Raw genomic sequence first — 16454 nt, forward strand, 5'->3', positions numbered from 1 at the left:
TATGACCTCCACATGATGTCATTATTCCAATAGCATTATTGCCATGTTCAACTGGCTAGTAAATGTTCACCAGTTCGTGAAAGGTTCATAGGATTTCTCTCAGAAATCCAATAATCACAATGGAAAGCCAGTATTTCTATGTTCCGTGTTATTCCTCATACAGTTTATATTTATCTGTGGTACAAGCACACCAACCTATGTCTATGGTTACTCTATCCTGCTTTGGAACTGGGAATGTGAAACTGGAGATTAGTCAGCCATCAATGGTCATGGGCTCTGAGCTCAAATTAAAGATGTCTGCCCTATAACCTCAGAGAAGCTGACTCATGCCAACACTTATCTTTTCACTTCACCAACCATTATCTTAAACAAATAGGCACCTATTCCTCATCCGCATGAACTTCAATTAAATGTTGTAATACAACTTTGAATGAAGTCTGTTGATTTGTGCAAGCTAGTTAATCAATTAGACTCCTTTTAATTTCAGCATATGTACAGTGCCTTGCAAAAGTATTCAACCCCCTTGGCTTTTTTCCTATTTTGTTGCATTACAACCTGTAATTTAAATGGATTTCTATTTGGATTTCATGTAATGGACATATACAAAATAGTCAAAGTTGGTGAAGTGAAATGAAATAAATAAATTCAAAAAATAAATAACGAAAAAGTGGTGCGTGCATATGTATTCACCACCTTTGCTTTGAAGCCCCTAAATAAGATCTGGTGCAACCAATTACCTTCAGAAGTCACATAATTAGTTAAATAAAGTCCACCTGTGTGCAATCTAAGTGTCACATGATCTGTCACATGATCTCAGTATGTATACACTTGTTCTGAAAATCCCAAGAGTCTGCAACACCACTAAGCAAGGGGCACCACCAAGCAAGCGGCACCATGAAGACCAAGGAGCTCTCCAAACAGGTCAGGGACAAAGTTGTGGAGAAGAACAGATCAGGGTTGAGTTATAAAAAAATATCAGAAACTTTGAACATCCCACGGAGCACCATTAAATCCATTATTAAAAAATTGAAAGAATATGGCACCACAACAAACCTGCCAAAAGAGGGCCGCCCACCAAAACTCACGGCAAGGAGGGCATTAATCAGAGAGGCAACAAAGAGACCAAAGATAACCCTGAAGGAGCTGCAAAGCTCCACAGCGGAGATTGGAGTATCTGTCCATAGGACCACCTTAAGCCGTACACTCCACAGAGCTGGGCTTTACGGAAGAGTGGCCAGAAAAAAGCCATTGCTTAAAGAAAAAATAAGCAAACACGTTTGGTGTTCGCCAAAAGCCAAGTGGGAGACTCCCCAAACATATGGAAGAAGGTACTCTGGTCAGATGAGACAAAAATTGAGTTTTTTGGCCATCAAGGAAAACGCTATGTCTGGCGCAAACCCAACACCTCTCATCACCCCGAGAACACCATCCCCACAGTGAAGCATGGTGGTGGCAGCATCATGCTGTGGGGATGTTTTTCATCGGCAGGGACTGGGAAACTGGTCAGAATTGAAGGAATGATGGATGGCGCTAAATACAGGGAAATTCTTGAGGGAAACCCGTTTCAGTCTTCCAGAGATTTGAGACTGGGACGGAGGTTCACCTTCCAGCAGGACAATGGCCCCAAGCATACTGCTAAAGCAACACTCGAATGGCTTAAGGGGAAACATTTAAATGTCTTGTAATGGCGTAGTCAAAGCCCAGACCTCAATCCAATTGAGAGTCTGTGGTATGACTTAAAGATTGCTGTACACCAGCGGAACCCATCCAACTTGAAGGAGCTGGAGCAGTTTTGCCTTGAAGAATGGGCAAAAATCCCAGTGGCTAGATGTGCTAAGCTTATAGAGACATACCCCAAGAGACTTGCAACTGTAATTGCTGCAAAAGGTGGCTCTACAAAGTATTGACTTTGGGGGGGTGAATAGTTATGCACGCTCAAGTTTTCTATTTTTTTTGTCTTATTTCTTGTTTGTTTCACAAGAAAAATATTTAGCATCTTCAAAGTGGTAGGCATGTTGTGTAAATCAAATGATACAAACCGCCAAAAAATCCATTTTAATTCCAGGTTGTAAGGCAACAAAAATATGAGAAGTGCCAAGGGGGGTGAATACATTCGCAAGCCACTGTACATCGTCGTGGCACTGTCCCTCCAAACCACATACAAGGCCAAGGGGATAGCAGGATTGTGCGTTTCCAGAAAGGTCCCAGAGCCCAGCAGCCATCCCGCATCCCCAGAGACTTGCAATGCTCACCCTGTCTTACCCTGGGACAAGGCCAGGCTTTTATAACTCCTAACTGGGTCACAGCCCAAAGCCTTGTGATACCATACCACATATTACATACATTACTTAGAACACCATACATAAGTGACTTATAAAGCCATGATGATAACTGTGATGATGATGATTTATAATGACAAATATGTTGACTCGATTAGGGATTCAGCCCCAGAGCATTTCACAAGGGTGAGTGTCCACTTTTGTTATGGCAACAGCGGCCATTTTGTGTGCCCGCAATGCTTGCTCGACATCAGATGTGGTGAAGAGGAAAATGATTAATCGAGCCAATTGAGCTGGTGGGTGATCAGACAAGCTGGATGGGTAGAGCCAGATATTTTTTGGGAGTTTGGCCAAGATCACAGGATGGAGATGAGGGGGCAGGGTGGTGATGGCGAACATCCCTCCTGCGCCTCTGCGATAAGCACCCCCACCGTCACACAAACCTAACGGTTAAAAAAATATATATTAGAAAAAGAGGATGCTCTCGTAGTCTTGCGTGAAGTTGAGTCGGAAAGGGGTGAAGAATTTCTGTGTGCCCTCTCTCTCCCTCTCTCTAGCCCTGGGTGAAAGATGCAGTGCCGCCAGCGTATTGGGTTGGGGAAGGTGGGGTCCGGGAGTTGCGTCAGCCAAATATATTGTCATGATGCAGATCAGGCGTGAAATGAGCTGCGGATTCCACCGTGTAGTTGCAAATGGCCTTATTACTATTGTACCCCACCATCTGGCATTTGGCCTGTTTGGTAAACTCTCCAAACCAGTTATGTCTAGGAGCATAGGACAATTGATTGTGCAGACGTTTTGACGTTAAGGTTTCTGGAGGTGGTGAATTTTTGAGGTGCAAAAAAAGAGGTGGACATTCTGGTGTGTGAGTGTGTGTGTGTGTGCTCTGATCTGATCGACAGGCATGCACATAAAGAAAATTGTGTGTCGGTGGGGGGATGGGCGGCGGGGGGGAATTTAGGGTTGGCATTATAAGGTAGCGTGTCAGGAGAGCGTTTATTTTTTCTGCTCCATTTCCCTCTATCCTCGTCCCCACCCCTCACCACGCACGTACACGTGCACACACACTTTTAGATGGGGTAGTGTAACGTAAATGCATTAATAAAAAATGAAGCCCTCCGCTGTCAGTACCTTCGAGGGGCCCCCAGAAAGTAAGCATGTGTGTTTATTTTTACGAGGGGTGAGAAAATGGGGGAGGGGTGCAGGAGAAGGGAGGGGTCGCTTATGCACACTTCTTTGTGGTGTGGCACAGCTGTAGTAGAATGCCGGAGAGGGGAAGAGGAGGGTGGAGCATGGATGAGGGGGGTTACAAAAGAGTGCCTTATGTTGGAATGGCCTGTTATGTCCCTGTGTGCCGGATTTTTTGGGTAGGATGCCCTTCCTCTCACCCTCAGTCCCCTCACTGTCCCTGGGTTCCGACTGTGTTTCTTGTAAAGATTTAGTGTGTGTCGCAGGTCGCAGTTGTAAATGAGAACTTGTTCTCAACTAGCTTACCTGGTTAAATAAAGCTGACATAAAATAAATAAATAAATAAAATAAATATGTATATGTATATGTGTCAATGGCAAAGTGAGGTGATGAAATCTGCCCAGAGAGAGGTGGTGGGGGGGTTAAATGAAAAATGGCGATTTGGGGTAAAGGGGGATGATGTTGTTCTTATCTCAAATTGTCTCTCCTCCCTCTCGCACAGTCTTTCTTTCTTTCTTTTCGATTCCCTTAGCTGCTGCTGCGTTGGCTGGCAAAGTGCCCAAAGCCGTGAGTCTGTCACGGAGTGCGCGTGTGCAGTTTTCTGTGAAAGGAGGGAGGAGGGGTGGGCGTTTTAGGCGGAGGGATAAGGGGGAGAGGGGTGTTTGGGTGGAGAGGGGTTGGGGAGCAAGCGTCTGGTTTGTGTAGCAGCTGACTGAAACAGCCATTATATTATGTAAAGGCAGATGGGGGAACAGTGGGTGGGGGGGGGGCAAGACTGACGCGCACCACAGAAGCCACACTGATTGGCTCGGCCAGTGCCATTGTTGGCCATGCGCGTGCTTGTGCTCTTTTTTTCTCATTAGAGGTGGGTGGCTTGGCATGGAGGTTGCAAGGGTGTTTTTTTTATTATTATTTTTATACACGAAATGGAGACTGTGATTCACATCATGCCTTTGAGGCATCCAAAATTAAACGAGGCGAATGTGCACTCGCATTGCCCCAACACTCCCTGAGTCCTTATTATTGAGGAGGGGATATTACGTTATCGTAAAAGATTCCTCACTTTTTTTTTTTAAGAGAACGCTTCAGATCTGGAGATGATAATATTGAGATGTTACAGAATGACAGGCTGAATGGATTTAATGGTGCCAGCCAGAAGAATAAGATAATGCTATAGATGAGGGGGAATGATAGAACGACATGACAAGGAATAATCCACTAATAGGGAAGTGATTAAGCGATAAAAGGGGCCAATTAAATGTCTTTTTTGAATTCCAATTGAGGAGGCACTCGCTACATGATATTTTTGTACAGTTAGATGTAAGGCCTTAGGGATTAATTAGATGATGGTTCCTGTACAATGGTGCAGGTGAACTACTAATGCTGATGGCTCAGTCTTACAAAGGTCAGTTCAAAGCAGGTGTTTGCATACTGTGGCCCTTTTGAGGGCCAACTAAATCTTCTTACGAGATTCAGTGCTGAAGTTAAGAACATTTTGGACTCTGATAACTTGTAGAAAAGAGTCTTCGCACTCTTTGAACAATGCACATTTCAGTAATTTAATGTGCCAAGCTTTTGGGCTTATGACCTTTGTCAGAGCATCTGATTCTCTGATAGCTTAAAACAGAATGTGACTGTTTTGAGAAGCTAGAGAAACAAACTTGCCCTTGAAGAGCTTGACCTCTACATTGCCCTTCACTTGGCAATGACCAGCGAGTGTGGTCTGAGAGTTGTGTGTTCAGGAGCTCAGTCTGTCTACCTGTGAGTCTACCCAAGGATCTAGATACTTTTGTAACACTGTTCGAAGTCTGACTCCATGTTTGTAGGTAAACCTGATTTGAATCATTTGCGGCAGCCCCCTAATGCATAGATGAGGCACAAGTTATTATATTTTGGCAGTTGAAATCACAGCAAATTGGGATCCATTTGTCTTTGAGACCCTTAACCTTTGGAAATTACTTTACTGGTGGTGGGCACTACTGGCTCTTTATTCAGTTTCAGGTTTTGTGAGACTAATTTGAACCAGGACTGAAACCTTACTGCTAAAGCGGTAGGCTATAAACGGAATACTTCACAAGAAAGTAGACCATTGGTATGCATTGTGAGGACCAGGGATTCAGTGGAAAACAGTCACCAGTCTTCTTCAGACGGTGTGTCTGGAGACTGTTCTTCTTACCGGACCTCATCAAACGCCTCTCTGTGAGGTCAAGTGCGAATCAGACCACATCAGTCAACATGGCTGAACACACATAGCGGTTACAGTCCAGCAGCCTCTGTGCCTGTCACCAAGGTGAATAAGGTCAGAACGTCAGCGGTAACACTGTACCAAACAAGGTTGTCCACTATCGGCATATCTATTTATTATGGCCATCGAAATGTTAGCTATTCAAATTAGATCCAACAATAATATCAAGGGGCTAGAAATCCAAGGCTTAAAAACAATCAATCGTCCTATGCTGCTAGACATAAATGGTTTGGAGAGTGATGACTCATATTTTCTTTTAAATCCGCAATCTGGATCTCTGCACAGCCTCAAAGAGGATCTAGATAATTTCTCTAACCTCTCTGGATTACAACCAAACTATGATAAGTGTACCATATTGCGTATCGGATCGCAGAAATTACAACTTTTACATTACCGTGTAGTTTACCAATAAAATTGTCTGACGGTGAAGTGGACATACTCGGTATTCATATAAATTATCTCACTACAATACATTTTTATAGAAAGTTAGCAAAAATAAGATCTTGTGACCATGGAAAGGTAAATACCTGTCTTTTTGTGGAAAAATCCCCCTGATTTTAATGATTTAGTCATATCCCAGTTGACCTATTTACTTACAGTGAATTCAGAATGTATTCAGACCCCTTGACTTTTTCCACATTTTTGTTATGTTACAGCCTTATTGTGAAATGGATTCAATCGTTTTTTTCCTCAATTTACACACAATACCCCATAATGACAGAGCAAAAACAGATTAGTAGACATTTTTGCAAATGTGTATATATACAGTGGGGAGAACAAGTATTTGATAAATTGCCGATTTTGCAGGTTTTCCTACTTACAAAGCATGTAGAGGTCTGTAATTTTTATCATAGGTAAATTTTAAACTGTGAGAGACGGAATCTAAAACAAAAATCCAGAAAATCACATTGTATAATTTTTAAGTAATTAATTTGCATTTTATTGCATGACATAAGTATTTGATACATCAGAAAAGCATAACTTAATATTTGGTACAGAAACCTTTGTTTGCAATTAGAGATCATACGTTTCCTGTAGGTTTTGACCAGGTTTGCACACACTGCAGCAGGGATTGTAAACCTGTTTTCGCTTTGTCATTATGGGGTATTGTGTGTAGATTGATGAGGAAAAACATTTATTTAAGCCATTTTAGAATAAGGCTGTAATGTAACAAAATGTGGAAAAAGTGAAGGGGTCTGAATACTCTCCAAATGCACTGTATGTGGCCCTGTCTACACGAACAACTTTTTTAGGTGAATTATGTGAGCATTTGGAATCGCAAGCCAGACAAAATTAAATAGGCCTATTTATATAATGAATATGAATTCGGAGGGCTTTAATAATCTAAATATTAAAGCATTGAACCTCTCACTAAAGGTTTCAGTCATACAAAGGTTATACTTAAATCCAAACTGGTTCTCCAGCAGATTAATAAGAATGGCTCACCCATATAAAAAAATTGCCTTTTTTCCCTTTATCCAGATGACAATTTCTCACTTTCAGTTATTTGAAAATGAAAAATGTCCAAAATATAGTTATTTTTAAAACAAGCCATAGAAAGCTGGTTGCAATTTCAGTTTCATCCACCAGAAAAGACAGAACAAATATTACAACAAATATTATTGATAAATTGGTAAAAAAATATATTTGTTATTTTATTCTTTGTCCAAATTATTTTATGATATCATAAATAGGACTGGTGGAGTTATGTCACACATGGAGCTAACAAAAATATATGGAAATGACTGCTCTATCCAAAATTACAACCAATCGATTGCAGCATTACCGCAAAAATGGAGGAGGCAAGTCGAAGGGGGAGTAGGTAAGGAAAAAAATTGGTATGAAAATGTTTGGGGTGATAAATAAAAACGTATACCAGTTCCATTTATTAAGGACCAAATAATTCACATCTGCGCCACACAGGTTGCAAAATAGTTGAAGAGATTTTCAACGTAGTGTTTCAATTTAAATTATTATACAAAATTCTTGCAACCAATAGAATGTTTTGAATATGGGGAATACAATCATCCCAGCTCTGCAGATTTTGCTGCGAAGACACAGAATCATTAGATCACTTGTTTTGGTACTGCCCATATGTAGCTTGTTTTTAGTCGCAGGTTCAGGAATGGCTGAAGAATAGCAACTCTGCAAATAGCACTGCTGGGTGATTCGAAAAGCCGTAGTAAATCGATCAATAATATAATAATACTCTTTGTAAAAATCAACAAAAATGGATTTAGAATCTATATAAACTATTACAATAGAAAGGTTCAGAACTTTTGTGAAACATCACAGCATAGTTGAAAAATATATGGCAAGTAGAAATCAAAACATTCCGAAGTCGGAAGTTTACATACACCTTAGCCAAATACATTTAAACTCAGTTTTTCACAATTCCTGACATTTAATCCTAGTACAAATTCCCTGTCTTAGGTCAGTTAGGATCACCACTTTATTTTAAGAATGTGAAATGTCAGAATAATAGTAGCGAGAATGATTTATTTCAGCTTTTATTTCTTTCATCACGTTCCCAGTGGGTCAGAAGTTTACATACACTCAATTAGTATTTGGTAGCATTGCCTTTAAATTGTTTAACTTGGGTAAAACGTTTCGGGTAGCCTTCCACAAGCTTCCCACAATAAGTTGGGTGAATTTTGGCCCATTCCTCCTGACAGAGCTGGTGTAACTGAGTCGGGTTTGTAGGCCTCCTTGCTCGCACATACTTTTTCAGTTCTGCCTACAAATTATCTATAGGATTGAGGTCAGGGCTTTGTGATGGCCACTCCAATACCTTCACTTTGTTGTCCTTAAGCCATTTTGTCACAACTTTGGAAGTATGCTTGGGGTCATTATCCACTTGGAAGACCCATTTGCGACCAAGCTTTAACTTGCTGACTAATGTCTTGAGATGTTGCTTCAATTTATCCACATCATTTTCCTTCCTCATGATGCCATCTATTTTGTGGTCATTATGGCCAAACAGTTATATTTTTGTTTCATCAGACCAAAGGACATTTCTCCAAAAAGTAAGATCTTTGTCCCCACTGTAGTCTGGTTTTTTTATGGCGGTTTTGGAGCATTGGCTTCTTCCTTGCTGAGAGGCCTTTCAGGTTATGTCGATATAGGACTTGTTTTACTGTGGATCTAGATACTTTTGTACCTGTTTCCTCTAGCATCATCACAAGGTCCTTTGCTGTTGTTCTGGGATTGATTTGCACTTTCCGCAGCAAAGTACGTTCATCTCTAGGAGACAGAACGCGTCTCCATCCTGCGCGGTATGACGGCTGCATGGTCCCATGGTGTTTATACTTGTGTACTATTGTTTGTACAGATGAACGTGGTACCTTCAGGCGTTTGGAAATTGCTCCTAAGGATGAACCAGACTTGTGGAGGTCTACAATCTTTTTTCTGAGGTCTTGTCTGATTTCTTTTGATTTTTCCATGATGTCAAGCAAAGAGGCACTGAGTTTGAAGGTAGGCCTTGAAATACATCCACAGGTACACCTCCAATTGACTCAAATGATGTCAATTAGCCTATCAGAAGCTTCTAAAGTCATGACATAATTTTCTGGAATTTTCCAAGCTGTTTAAAGGCACAGTCAACTTAGCGTATGTAAACTTCTGACCCACTGGAATTGTGATACAGTGAATTATAAGTGAAATAATCTGTCTGATTGTTGGAAAAATTACTTGTGTCATGCACAAAGTAGATGTCCTAACCGACTTGCCCAAACTATAGTTTGTTAACAATACATTTGTGGACATTTGTTGACTCCAACCTAAGTGTATGGAAACTTCCGACTTCAACTGTATATCAATTGATGGATTTCCTTATATGAACTGTAACTCAGTAAAATCGTTGAAACTGTTGCAGTACAGAAGTGGTCAGATGACGCGGATGCTACGCTACAGGACTGTTTTGCTAGCACAGACTTTAATATGTTCCGGGATTCATCCAATGGCATTGAGGAGTATACCACCTCAGTCATCGGCTTCATCAATAAGTGCATCGACGACATCATCCCCACGGTGACTGTACGTACATATCCCAACCAGAAGCCATGGATTACAGGCAACATCCGCATCGAGCTAAAGGCTAGAGCTGCCGCTTTCAAGGAACGGGACACTAATCCGGACGCTTATAAGAAATCCCACTGCGCCCTCAGATGAACCATCAAACAGGCAAAGCCTCAATACAGGTTTAAGATTGAATCCTACTACACCGGCTCTGAAAACTATTTACGGACTACAAAGGGAAACCCAGCCGCGAGATGCCCAGTGACGCAAGCATACCAGACGAGCTAAATGCCTTTTATGCTCGCTTCGAGACAAGTAACACTGAAGCATGCATGAGAGCACCAGCTGTTCCGGACGACTGTGTGATAATGCTCTTGGTAGACAATGAGAGCAAGACCTTTTAAACAGGTCAACATTCACAAAGCCGCGGGGCCAGATGGATTACCAGGACGTGTAGTCAAAGCATGCACGGACCAACTGGCAAGTGTCTTCACTGACATTTTCAACCTGACCTAGTCTGTAATACCTACATGTTTCAAGCAGACCACCATAGACCCTGTGCCCAAGGAAGTGAAGGTAACCTGCCTAAATAATTACCGCCCTGTAGCACTCACGTCAGTAGCCATAAAGTGCTTTGAAAGGCTCACATCAACAGCATCATCCCGGATACCCTAGACCCACTCCAATTCGAATACTGCCCCAACAGATCCAGGAAAAGGCGTGCTGAACAGGCCCCCATTAACATCGACAGGGCTGTAGTGGAGCGGGTCGAGCGTTTCAAGTTCCTTGGTGTCCACATCACCAACAAGCTATCATGGTCGTGAAGAGGGTACGACAACACCTTTTCCCCCCCCCCAGGAGACTGAAAAGATTTGGCATGGGTCCCCAGATCCTCAAAAAGTTCTACAGCTGCAACATCGAGAGCATCCTGACCGGTTGTATCACCGCCTGGTATGGAAACTGCTCGGCATCTTGACCGTAAGGCGCTACAGAGGGTAGTGTGTACAGCCCGGTACATCACTGGGGCCAAGCTTCATTCCATCCAGGACCTATATACTAGGCGGTGTCAGAAGAAAGGCCAAAAAATGGTCAAAGACTCCAGTCACCCGAGTCATAGACTGTTCTCTCTGCTACTGCACGGCAAGCGATACCGGAACGCCAAGTCTAGAACCAAAAGGCTTCTTAACAGCTTCTACCCCCAAGCCATAAAACTGCTGAAATGGCTACCCGGACCCCCCCCCCCATTTGTTTTTACACTGCTGCTACCCGCTGTCTATTATCTATGTTTAGTCACTTTACCCCTACCTACAAATTACCTCGACGAACCTGTACCCACGCACATTGACTCGGTACCGGTACCCCCTGTATATAGCCTCATTATTGTTATTCAAATGTTTTTATTATTTTTTTCTTTAGTTTATTTGATAAACTGCATTTTTGGTAAAGGGTTTGTAAGTAAGCATTTCACGGTAAGGTCTACACCTGTTGTATTCGGCGCATGTGACAAATAAAGTTTGATTTGATGTTGCGTTTTATATTATGCAAATTATGAAAGTAATCTTTCATCTACAAACCAGAACAGAAAGGGTAACACCGTTACGACACACATGGACGCATGTTCTGATGGGGAAGCATCATATTACAGAACACCTGCATTGAGGTGATATGTGTGACTACAGACAAGGCATCCTCCATTGTGCTACTTCTATAGCTCTGTTTGACTGTTGGTGCAGTGTGCTCATATATGCATCACTGAAGGCCTCATCTGTCATCTGTTAACTGAGAATGAGCTTGGCTCTCCCCGCACATTGTCTGAATATGAATCGAGATAGTTTCTTAATTGGGATGGTTTTTCATCAGATACTGGCTGTATCTACAATGGAAATCCATATATGTGCTGCCAGGGGAAACTTATCTTTGTAGAAAATCCTGGAAATACCTGAAGATTATAACAGAGCCATACATCCACAGATTTTAATGTACTCATCATGTTTCCCCCAACATCTTATGTTTATACTATCCTTTGATGCTTTATACTATCCTTTGATGTGCTGTTATTTATTTTATGTTTGTATGTCTGGCTGGGATGTTTTATCTAATATATTTTGACTGCAATCTTATGTTTTGTCTACTTGTAGACAGTGGATAGCATTTTGTAAGGTCAGTTCTGAACTGCTTATTGTTGGTATGCAGAGCAAGATCTCTAGGAACCGATGCAGACGTCAGAGCACTGTGCAGTGCAACGCCTGATAGTAATGCACTTAATCTCAGGCTTGCTATCTACGGTGACTGGAATACAAATGTATTGAGCAGATAGGGAGTTGCCAGCGGACAAAAGCCGACACATACTGTCTGGTGTGTGGGTGTGTGCGTCTGTCCTCGGGCCTTCCATAGCCCACCCAAGCGTGCTTAACTTAGTGTGATAGGCACGCACATACATGATCATTTAGATCGCTTGTACGTGACACATGGTCAAACTGGAGCAGACTCTGTATGTATGCACACAATTTAACTCACGGGCACTTGAACACGTATGACCTCATGCGCATATGTTCTCCACACACATTGAACATACACTATCTAGTATGATCTGGATTGATACTGGCCTCTGAGAAATGTTTCTTCTTATGTGGATATTATAGGACCTTTCTTTAGAATCTAAATCTTACGGCTCTACTGTAACTGTACAAACAGAGGGCTCCTTTCACGTGCATTATGAAGATGTATGTGTAAAACGTACAATCTGTTATCATTGCCTTATTCAGTAAACATGCAATTACTGTGTCAGTGTTTTGAGGCTTTTTGCACTTCCAGCTTGCATTCCTGACGCAGGCTTTTGATTGGACCAAATGCTCAGTCAGCCTACTTATAGCAACCAGTCACATGACAAAACCGTGTTTGTGAGAGGTCATTGGTTGCCACCCAACCGAAGTCTTCCTCACTGGTGTGATCCACATAGTAACCACGCACAATTTGGCTCGCGGGTGATTTTTATTTGTCACCCCAAGTTTTCTGAGCAAAAATAAATACAAATGAAATGTATTTTTTATTTTAATTGTTGGACTTAAGACTGTAAAAACCCCAGCAAATCAGCTCCAAGTAATTTTTAATTTAGTAAATCTGTTCCAAAGAATTCCCACGCATAATAGAAAGATATATGTGATCGTATACCAATGTAAGCAAGGTTTAAAATGGTTATGTTTTAGTCAAATATTATATCTGTTTGGGCTTCTTGCGGTCAATTTGCAGTCAACAAATCATTTGTAATTATGTTCCGGCACCCTGACCATCCGCTAAAGAAAAAATCGGCCCGCGGCTGAATCTAGTTGATGATCCTTGGCCTAAAGAGATGTCTTGAGCACCAATGTAGGTTACTTGAAAATGTCAAGTCAATGTTTAACACGCATTAATTGTATTTGTGTGTTCCTTCTCATACATTCATTTGGTGGATAGGAACTTGTTTTAATATAACGACATGACATGAATAACCGTCATCCACTTGTTAACATAATTGTCAGTTAGTCACGGGTCAATGCACCTGATGTCATCTGGTGATATTGCAAAATAAGAACACCCCCATTCACTCAAGGTGAAAGAGTTCACTTTCAGACTCTCACAGATTCACCGTTGAGGATGAGAATTCTGTAGGCTTTCAAATATTTTACAATTTCCCACTTGAAAGACTCAAACATCCCTTTCTTAAATATTTTTGTTGACTTCAATATTCGTGCCATCAAGTGGTGAATATGACTGGTATCAAAATGTAATGCTTGTGTAATTAGTTAATTGGATGCTGTCAGGGAGTCACCTGATTGCGTAGTTAGTCAGTGGGCGGTCAGGGATATAACAATCCCACACACTCATTTTTACGCACACGCACACACACACACACACACACACACACACACACACACACACACACACACATAAAGAGCAACAAAGGCCCTATTTTCACTATAAAATACATAGCTGCAGGGCGAGACTGTTCGTTTTGAGGTGTTATCTTCACATAGGCTCACTCTCAACCATGGTTCATAAGCATCTGTGATCTGTGAAATGCTTTCAAATATCTGGTTGAATTGAATTGAACCTCACGTTCCTCCCTCCCTTCCTTTGTTTCCAGGATGGAGCGGATGTCTGAGGAGGCGCTGCGGCTGAACCTGCTCAAACGGGGCCTGGAGACGTCCGAGGAGCGTGAAGAGGCCCTGGCCAAGCGCCTTAAGATGGAGGGCCACGAGGCTATGGAGCGCCTCAAGATGCTGGCCCTGCTCAAGCGCAAGGACCTGGCTGCGTTGGAAGGGGCAGCAGTGGCAGCCGGGTCCCTGGACGACGGCAAAGGGGGACTGGAGGGGAGCCACCACCACCAGAGTATGCTGGCGGGCGCGGCGGCGGCCTATGAGGAGAAGATGAACGGGAGGCTGGGGGGCCACGGAGGGCCGAGTAAGAACGGCAAGGAGAACATGGTGGACGAACCAGTGGACTTTAGCGCCAGAAGAGGGTAAGAATAATATACAGTGGCTTGCGAAAGTATTCACACCCCTTGGCATTTTTCATATTTTGTTGCCTTACATCCTGGAATTAAAACAGATTTTTTGGGGGCTTTGTATCATTTCATTTACACAACATGCCTACCACTTTGAAGATGCAAAATACTTTTTTTGTGAAACAAACATGAAATAAGACAAAAAAACAGAACTTGAGCGTGCATAACTATTCACCCCTCCGCTTGCTTGGTGGTGCCCCTTGCTTAGTGGTGTTGCAGACTCTGGGGACTTTCAGAACAGGTGTGTGTGTGTATATATAAATACAGCTCTGGAAAAAATTAAGAGACCACTGCAAAAATATACATTTCTCTGGTTTTACTATTTATAGGTATGTGTTTTGGTGAAATTAACATTTTTGTTTTATTCTATAAACTACTGACAACATTTCTCCCAAATTCCAAATAAAAATATTGTCATTTAGAGCATTTATTTGCAGAAAATGGTCAAACAACAAAAAAGATGCTGTGTTGTCAGGCCTTGAATAATGCAAAGAAGTTCATGTTAATTTTTAAACAACACAATACTAATGTTTTAACTTAGGAAGAGTTCATAAATCAATATTTGGTGGAATAACCCTAATTTTCAATCACAGCTTTCATGCGTCTTGGCATGCTCTCCACCAGTCTTTCACATTGATGTTGGGTGACTTTATGCCACTCTTGTCGCAAAAATTTAAGCAGCTCGGCTTTGTTTGATGGCTTGTGACCAGTGGTGTAGTGGTCCCTGGAGAAGTGGGTATACTCTCAGTATTCACCTTTTTTTTTTTTAAGTAGTCCAGAAAAAAGCCCTGTTTTAGAAACAGTGACATGTAAGACTATGATTTAGTTTACCCAAAAATATGTAATTTCTACTTGCACACTATTATAAAATGATCATGACTTGATTAGGAGCAGTTTGTAGTTACTACTGGTCACAAGAGCAGCCTGGATGAATGTAAAATGTATTTATCATGAGGCAAACAGGAAATGGTGTTTCGATTATTTTTTGCACATTTATTTAAATAAAATACTTCAAATCTGAAGGTGACAATGCATCCTTGTTCATATTGCTATATGCTTTGTTTTGAACATGTTCATTTACCGGTAAATCATTCAACAAAATATGTTACAACAATATTTAGTTAACAATTAACAAAAATATATGCATTAACAACACATCAACAGTGATATACTCTCTCAACCCAGCACTGGGTTTCTGACCTTTGCTCATACTACAGTATATTCCAGACAAATTTGCTTTCTGCAGGAGCTTTCACACTGCACTGTCTAGAACGCACCGAAGAGGCAGCACGATGGCTCTTCAACCAGGTCCTTGTATATTTTCTAGGATCAAACTTGGAAGTTGGTGGGCCGTTGATATTAATCATCATCAAGTTTGATATGTTTGAGATCAGAAGGACAGCCCTCTTGTCTGAGCTTATATTGTTCATAAGGCTAAAATTCCTCTCACACTCTGCTGTACCGACAGGGAATGTTTTCATACAGTTCATAAGTGGTTTTAGGTCCTTGGGCTCACTACTGGGCTCTTCCAGTAGGTCCCGCATCCCATTCAGTGCTTGGTCTGTGCACAAGTTAAATCGCTTGCACAGTCGCTTAACTTGTTCTTCACCATGGCGGATGCTGGGCTTTGATGGCCACTTACTCTGATCAAGGATGCTGAGGTCCATGATGGTCTCATCTTCAAAAGACAAGCGTTTCTCCAGATTGTTCACAAGGCTTTGTAAGAACTGGCCTGGATTGATAGACTTCAGCTTTGCATTTGTTTTCAGGGCTATAGACCGATACTCCCCAGTCTGTTTTGCTTCTAAAGCCTCACTATATTTCTCACCTGGACTCTCTTTGAATGACTGGATCACTCTGATTGAGCGTTTCAGCAGATGCTCTGCTCTGAGGAGCGTTATAGAACGAGACTGAAGCTCCTGTGACAGGAGACTTAGTTCATGGAGAGTGTCGTACATGAGGCCAAGGTCACAAATGAATTCTGGACTTTGAACACGGTCTAACAAACCTCTGTACATCTGCCTCTCTTTGGTGGACCTCATCTCATCACTGCAAGCATTTTTAAAGTGCTGCACAAGAGCTCCCAGGGATGTCCAAACAGCACGAACAGTCCGAAAGCTACTGGCCACCCAGCGTACATCCAAGATTCTGCCAATGCGAAGAAGTTGTGAGCCTACTTCAG

The 16454-nt window shown here is 41.9% G+C and overlaps 1 protein-coding gene across 1 annotated transcript in view; it reads left to right on the forward strand.

The window, feature by feature from the left end:
* The window catches only part of LOC311126873 (transcriptional repressor p66-beta-like), a 62286-nt gene that overhangs the window by 18492 nt on the left and 27340 nt on the right, over nt 1-16454 (forward strand). Inside the window, exon 2 of the mRNA XM_084158573.1 lies at nt 13853-14227. Within this exon, the coding sequence (XP_084014699.1) occupies nt 13854-14227 (374 nt within the window). The 5' untranslated portion in view covers nt 13853. The remainder of the gene's footprint in view (nt 1-13852; nt 14228-16454) is intronic.

This window comes from Coregonus lavaretus, assembly GCF_964263955.1.
Source record: "Coregonus lavaretus genome assembly, chromosome: 3".
Classification (NCBI taxonomy): domain Eukaryota; kingdom Metazoa; phylum Chordata; class Actinopteri; order Salmoniformes; family Salmonidae; genus Coregonus; species Coregonus lavaretus.